Here is a 7,804-nt window from a genome sequence, read left to right as displayed (position 1 = left end):
GCAGCGATGACTAGAGAGGGAGGCAGAAGCGAGAAGTGACGGCGAGAAACGAGATGATGTGTTGACGCAGAGGGGTTGACGAGCTGCGCGAGATGAAGGCTGGCAAGCTGCGCGGCGACGAGTGGGACAACAACAAGACGAAGGCTGGCGAGCGGCACGACGATGATAGAGAAGGTTGAGGCTTTGTGCTCTGCCTCTACCTCTACTGTGTTTGACTGTGAGAAACTAGGTTGGGGAGGCGGATGAGCGGCGCGACACTGAAACAGAGCCGGCGAGAGGCTGCGACAGCAAGAGTTGAGGAGAGTTCTGTGTGTTTAGCGTTGTGAGTGTGAGAGTATCGTTGGAGATGGGGAGGGGGTCAGGTTGGGGACGGAGAAGGGGAAGAGAATGGGGAAGAGCCTCAAGTTGGGGAAGCAGAAGGGGAAGCAGAAGAGGACGGGCCTCGGGTTGGGGAAACAGAAAGGGAAGGAAAAGGGAACGGGAAGGGGAGAGTGTTTTTTCCCCTTTTCCTTTTTTTTTCTTTTTTTTCCAAAACGATGTCATTTCAAGGTTCTGATGAACGGACAGCGTCTTAAGGATTAGTATGAATCCTGGATGGCAAGTTCAAGGACAAAATTAGATAACTATTAACTTCAAGGACTATTTGGAAGTTCGAATGCAATTTTCGAAACCACTTTAAGACTTAACTCATTTTTTTTTACACTAAAGATATTGGACCCTAGCATTTTTCGTTAAAAGTTGTATTTGTTTATCCAACAAAAAATATTTATATACATTATAATCGTATTACAAGGAAAATAAATAATCTAAAATAAAAAGGTTAATAAAAAATTTTAATTATTATTAATTTTGTAATTTTGACCATGTATAAATTTTACTATCTTAATTTAAAAAAAAATTAAAATATTATTTTCTTATTTTTATCAATTTTTTTACTACGCCCATTTTTAAAAATTTTTACTTACCTTACCAATAATATATTTTTCTACTTAGAGATTTAGAATACAACACTAAATTTGGGTTTTCTTCGAAGTTATGAAAAAAGATAAAAAAAAAGAGTTATTCTCTGCATACAAGCATTTTTCCATACAAGTCATTTATATTTACATATTTTTTACGTTTTTCTCCGTGCCTCTTTTTCTTCTTCTTCTTCTTCTTCTTTCTTCGTGCTTCATCTTTTTCTTCTCCTTCTTCTTCTTTCTCGGTGCCTCCTCTTCTTCTTCTTCTTCGTAATTTCTCTCTCTCGTTATCGTCGTCATCAACACCACCTCTTCCTCCTCCTTCTCTTTCTCCTTCTTTTTTCATTGAAGTTTCTTCTCCTCTTTTTGTTTTCTCTTTCTCCTTCATCATCAGTTATCTCGTTGTTGAAGATAATAAATAATTCAGGTTCAGAATGTCAATTGAACCATAACAAATTTGATTATTGTTTTGAATCCAAGGCTAAGGTGTGGTTCAATTTAGAAGAAAAAATATAGCATTAGAGGAAATATTTTTCTGCAGTAAATTTGGGTATAGTACGAAGATATTTGGGTGTAACACGAAGATATTTGGGTGTATCTTAAGAATTTTTGGGTGTATTTTTATTTTGATAAGTTCTGCATAATTCAAAACTCTTCCTCTTCCTGTTTTTCATCTTCTACTATTTCTTCTTTTTTTTTTTTTATCATCAACACCATCTTCTTCTTTTTTTTCTTATTCATCTTTTTTTTTATTTTACCTTCTCAAATTTTTTCTTGTTTTACTCTTTTAACAAGAATAAAAATAAAAAAATCAAACAAAGAAGAAAAAGAAACGTATAATGCTACAAAATTACTTGAAAGAGGATAAACTTACATTCATTTAACTAAAAGAAATAAAGAAATAAGGAAAAAAAGAAGAAAAAAATGCAGCATTAGAGAAAATATTTTTCTGTATTTGTAGCAAATTTGGGTGTAACACGAAGATATTTGGGTGTATTTTAAGAATTTTTAGGTGTATTTTTATTATGATAAGTTCTGCATAATTCAAAATTCTTCCTCTTCCTCCTTCTCATCTTCTATTGTTTCTTCTTTTTTTTTTGATCATCATCACAATCTTTTTTTCTTTTTTTTATTCATCTTTTCTTTTTTAGTTTACCTTCTCAAATTTCTTCTTATTTTACTCTCTTAACAAGAATAAAAACAAAAAAAAATCAAACAAAAAAGAAGAAGAAACACATAATGCTGCAAAATTACTTGAAAGAGGATGAACTTACATTCAATTAACTAAAAGAAAGAAAGAAATAAGAAAAAACAGAAGAAAAAAATGCAGCATTAGAGAAAATATTTTTCTATATTTGCAGCAAATTTGGGTGTAACACGAAGATATTTGGGTGTAATACGAAGATATTTGGGTGTATTTTAAGAATTTTTTGGTGTATTTTTATTCTGATAAGTTCTGCATAATTTAAAACTCTTCCTCTTCCTCATTTTCATCTTCTACTGCCTCTTCATCTTCTACTGCTTTTTCTTCCTCATTTTCTTATTTCGTTTTCTTATAATTCTTCTCGGGAGAAAAAATCTAACAAAGAAGAAAAAATACATAATATTGTAAAATCAATAGAAAAAAGAGGAGGAAAAAAAATGCAGCAACAACAATAGTAATAAAAAAACAACGATGAAGATGAAACACGCGAAGAAAAAGGAGAAGAAGAAGAAGGAAGAGGAGGAGGAGAAAGAGGAACGTGAAGAAGAAGTATCTTCCATAATGGTGAGTGAGAGCGCGCTTTGAAAATGGTTGAGTGACGCGCGTGTTTTTTTTTTGGTTGCCCACGGTATCCCCCAACCCGACAGGCCAATAATTAATCCGTCGCGGATCGGAGCTCCATTTAAGGGTCTGCCACTGGCCAATGAGTTGCTGCATGCACAAGGCGGGATTCGAACCCCCGACACTTGCTTAAGCGGACGAGTGAGCTGACGCGCGTGTTATCACACTCCAGTGAGTGAATGTAGTTTTTGTTAGATTTGGTATCGAGAGAGTTGGTATAATCTTGTGTAAAAGTTAACGGTGTAACTTTCCTATTTATAAAAGGAAAAAAAAATTTATTTAAATAAATTTAAAAAATATTTTATTTAATGAAATAAATAATTTATACAATAATTACGAAACACATGTATCGTTTATATTGTAAACGAGATAAGATAGACCGAATGACACGTGTATATCTTGTTTACGGTATAAACGAAATATATAAAGTGGGTACGACCTATATATACATGTCGTTTACAGCGACGTTCTGACCCATTTTCAACTTAAAGAAAGTGGTCGAAAGGTTGGAAATGGAGTCCAACGACATGTATATAGGCTACTGTTACTCTTATTTCGTTTATAGTGTAAACAGGATAAGTTTATATACGTATAATTCGGTCTGTCTTACAATTATTTTATAAATTTTTTATTTTAATAAATAAAATATTTTTATTTGTTTAAATAAAAAATCCAAGAAAAAAAGGACTGAAATATTCAATTTTAGTACTATTAAAGTCGCACACCTTTTAGTTCCTTCATTAGATTAATAACAATAAAATATTCTTATTTCTTATGTACCTACTAGTGTTGTTGCTTTGTTATCTTCAGAAATCCCATTGAATCAAGTCAACCAATGATTTGTTCACATAATGTGTTCCTTTTTTTTGGGGTAACAGTTCTTCACAATTTATACACACAAGAACATTGATACCATTTACTCTTTGATACCATTTCTAAGATTGGTTTGATTTCCAGTGAAAAAAAATGGCAGCAGCACTAGTGGGTGGAGCTTTTCTATCTGCTGCACTTCAAGTGTTGTTTGATAGATTGGCTTCAAAGAAAATGCTTGATTTCATCAAAGAAAAGAATCTCAGCCGAAATTCGGTGAAAAATTTGGAAATCAAGTTGTTATCTGTGAGTAAAGTTTTGAGTGATGCAGAGAAGAAACAGATTCATGATCCAGAAGTTAAGAAATGGGTCAATACGCTGAAAGATGCAGCTTTTGATGCTGATGATATCTTGGATGAGATTGCAACTGAAGCTGAAAAAGCTTCAAATTCAGGTACGGTTTCGAAAAAATTGTTCCCAATTTCATTCAATTCTTATTATAGAGATCTTGAGAATAGGCTGGAAGAGATACTAAAGAGGCTGGGGTTTATTGTTGCTGAAAAGAATAATCTTGGTTTGGTAGAGGGGAATGTGGACATAGTGTCACAAATTGTTCCAACAACATCATTGGTAGATGAAGTTTTTGGGAGGGAAATGGATAAGAGGGTAATAATGAAATTATTGTTAGAAGAAGATGATTCAAGTGGTAGTAAGATTGGTGTTATTCCAATTGTGGGAATTGGGGGTGTTGGAAAGACCACACTTGCTCAGCTTGTGTACAATGATAATAAGGTGGAGGAGCATTTTGGTCTTAAAGCATGGATCGATGTCTCACAGCAATTCGATGTGTCTCATGTGACAAAGACGATATTGGCCGTGACCGGTTTGTATAATTATGACCTTGATGACTTGAATCTGCTCCAGGTGAAACTGAAGGAGAAGCTATTGAAGAAGAGATTTCTAATTGTGTTAGATGGCGTTTGGAATGCTAGACCTGATGATTGGGAGCTTTTCTGCCGGCCGCTTCAAATTGGTGATCAGGGAAGTAAAATCATAGTAACAACCCGACACGAAACTGTTGCGTTGAAGGTGGGAACCGTCGAGACTTACTTTCTGAAAGAGTTGGGGGATGAAGATTGCTTGAGGGTATTTGCAAAACATGCGCTTCTGTCTCGTAGTGCAATTCAGGATCAAAATATTCATGTTCTTGGTGGCGAAATTGCTAAGAAATGCAGAGGATTACCTTTAGCTGCGAAAGCTCTTGGTGGTCTCTTAAGATCAATTCCTTCTGTTGATGATTGGTACAAGATACTGAAGAGAGAAATATGGCAATTTTCGGATGAAGAACTTGGCATTATTCCAGCTTTGAAATTGAGCTACTATTATCTCCCTTCACATTTGAAAAGGTGCTTTGCTTATTGTTCTATATTTCCTAAGGGATATATATATGATAAGGAGCAAATCATACTGTTGTGGATGGCAGAGAACTTCATTGAAACCCCAAATCAAGGTTTAACAATGGAAGAAGTCGGTGACCAATACTTCAATGAATTGGTCTCTAGATCGTTCTTTCAGAAGTCGAGCTTTCACAAATCGCAGTTCATGATGCATGATCTCATAAATGATCTAGCAAGAGATGTGTTTGGAGAATTTTGTTCTAAGTTGGAAGATAAGTTCTCTCCACCTGTCATGGAAAAGACCAGGCACATATCCTTTCTAAGGGATAACTATGATCTAGACTTGGTAGAGGATTTAAAAATGGCGAAGCGGCTGCGCACCTTCTTATCACTGAATTTGTTATGGCCATTCTTGGCATCTACATCTCAGGAGGTGCCAGTTGATCATCTTACAGTGCTAACGTGTTTGAGAGTGCTGTCTCTGAATGATTGTTATGAGATTAAAAGATTATCAAAATCAATTGGCAATCTGATACATCTTCGCTATTTGGATGTCTCTCGCACTTCAATAACAAAGCTTCCTGAATCTGTCTGCACTTTGTACAACTTGCAGACACTGAAGGCAGCAAAATGTGCTTCCCTTAGGAAATTGCCGAAGAATCTGCGTCGTCTCGTTAATTTGCGATACCTTGATATTCGGGGAACTCCCTTGCAGCAGATGCCAAAGAAGATCAGCAAATTGGTGAATCTTAAAATGTTGAGCACATTTGTTGTAGGCAAAAATAAAGGATCAACAATTCAAGAGTTGAAAGAGATATCAAAACTTCATGGATCGCTCTCTATTAACAAGTTACAAAATGTTGCTGGTTCTGCAGATGCATCGAATGCTAAATTGGTGGATAAGGAATTTCTTGAAGAGCTGAAATTGAATTGGGATGGTACAACTGGTCTCAAAGATTCACAGGAAGAAATCAATCTGCTAAATAATCTAAGGCCCCATGAAAACCTGAAGAAACTCTCTCTCCATTATTATCGCGGAACAAGATTCCCAAATTGGTTGGGAAATCATTCTTTTCATAGCTTGACATCTATGTCACTAAATTGTTGTAGGTACTGTAATTCTTTGCCACCTCTTGGCCAACTTCCTTCCCTTAAGGTTCTTGAAATTTTGCAGTTTGATGAGCTGGTGACAATTGGCAATGAGTTTTATGGATCCTCTGCATTGAAGCCATTTCCATCTTTGGAGATACTGAAATTCATTTGTCTACCGGCATGGACAAAATGGCATTCTCTTCGAGAAAAATCTTTCCCTTGCCTGTATGAGCTTCACATAGAAAATTGTCCATCATTGAGCGACGATTTGCCTCGCCAGCTACAGAGTTTGGTAAAACTGGTCATCAGAGACTGCCAAAAGCTTGCTGCTTCAATCCCCAAGGCTCCAGCTTTGCAGGAAATGGAGATAACTAATTGTGACAAGGTAGTTCTAAAGGAAATACCAAGCAATCTAGAATCATTTAAAGTGAAAGGTTGTGAGATCATGCAATCTACATTTAAAGCGTTAGAGTACACAGGATCTCGCCTTCAAAGCTTGGAAATGTCTAGCTGTTCACGCGACATACTTTTTCCGCAATTGAAACTGCCAAGTTCACTAAGGAAACTTATTGTCCAAGACTGTGAGAAACTTGTGATTCCAACTGAGCAACCCAACAAAACAATTGAATGGATATCAATATCAGAAAGTTGTGATTCATTAGTATCTTTCCCAATGTCCATGTTTCCCAATCTCAGTTACCTTTTTCTTAAGGGCTGCAAAGCTCTAACATGCTTGTTGCTGTCACAAAACTGTCTCCAATTCCCAAGCCTTTACTCACTGAGTATAGTAAACTGTCCTGCTTTTGTATGTTGTGGGAATTTTTCAGCTCCCAACCTGACTCACCTTTTGATTTCTGGTTGCAAGAGCTTGATCTCATTGCCAGAGAACATGGACTTTCTCATGCCATCTTTACAAACACTTATAATATACAAATGTCCCAAAATTGAGTACTTTCCTGGAGGCAGTCTACCATCTGGTCTAGCTGAACTCCAAATAGGATACTGCGACAAACTTGTTGCGAACCGGTCTGACTGGAACTTGCAAAGGGCGGAGTCTCTGGAAATTTTTAGCATAATTGGAAGATGCGAGAATGTGGAAAGTTTCCCTGATGATGATCTTTTACCTGCCAATGTAGCAGAGTTGTTCATTGATGGATTTGTGCATCTCAAAAGATTGAACGGCAAAGGGCTTGAAAATCTTGATTCTCTGTTAGAATTTAACATTAGCATGTGCCCTCAGATTCAGTCATTGCCAGAAGAAGGGTTGCCTAATACACTAAAATTTCTCAGCATTTGGGGTTGCCCTTTGCTAAGGGAACGTTGCAAGAAGGACATAGGGGAAGATTGGCCTAAGATTTCTCACATACCCTTTATAACAATTGATGAATAAGCATAATCATTTTTAATGGAATCTTGTTACATCATGTTTGATTCTCACATTCTTTCTTGATTCTTTTGAAGTTCCTATGTAGAATAAAAGACTGTTCATTTGAATTTATATGAATATGTATTCAACTTATTTCCTTTCTCACATCTAAAGGGTCTAGTGTTTGTGTTCAATAGTATTATTTCGTGGAATTAGAATATCCCAGTAAAGTTAGTTAAGAATGGAAGTAGTTCCTACGATCTTCAGTGATGTAAGTTTTGTCTTAATGGTTATACATATTCTTTGTGGGGATAATATGTTTTTTCTGGTTCATTAATGTTATGCGATGTTGTTG

At 36.0% G+C, this 7,804-nt stretch overlaps 1 protein-coding gene across 2 annotated transcripts; it reads left to right on the top strand.

The window, feature by feature from the left end:
* The first annotated feature begins 3,526 nt into the window (after positions 1-3,526).
* On the top strand, positions 3,527-7,614 carry LOC112730251 (putative disease resistance RPP13-like protein 1). 2 transcript variants are annotated; one of them, XM_072209473.1, is made up of 2 exons: positions 3,527-4,048; positions 4,519-7,614. In XM_072209473.1, exons 1-2 carry the CDS (start codon positions 3,980-3,982, stop codon positions 7,471-7,473), a joined length of 3,024 nt encoding a protein of 1,007 aa, XP_072065574.1. In that variant the 5' UTR covers positions 3,527-3,979; the 3' UTR covers positions 7,474-7,614. The 2 variants fall into 2 exon arrangements, with proteins under 2 accessions (XP_072065574.1, XP_025636130.1); XM_025780345.2 differs by having other exon boundaries at positions 3,530-7,614.
* Positions 7,615-7,804: the final 190 nt, after the last annotated feature.

Source organism: Arachis hypogaea, chromosome 12 (assembly GCF_003086295.3).
Source record: "Arachis hypogaea cultivar Tifrunner chromosome 12, arahy.Tifrunner.gnm2.J5K5, whole genome shotgun sequence".
NCBI lineage: Eukaryota > Viridiplantae > Streptophyta > Magnoliopsida > Fabales > Fabaceae > Arachis > Arachis hypogaea.
Note: the sequence above shows the minus strand (reverse complement) of the source record. Positions and strands in the feature narration are given on the sequence as shown.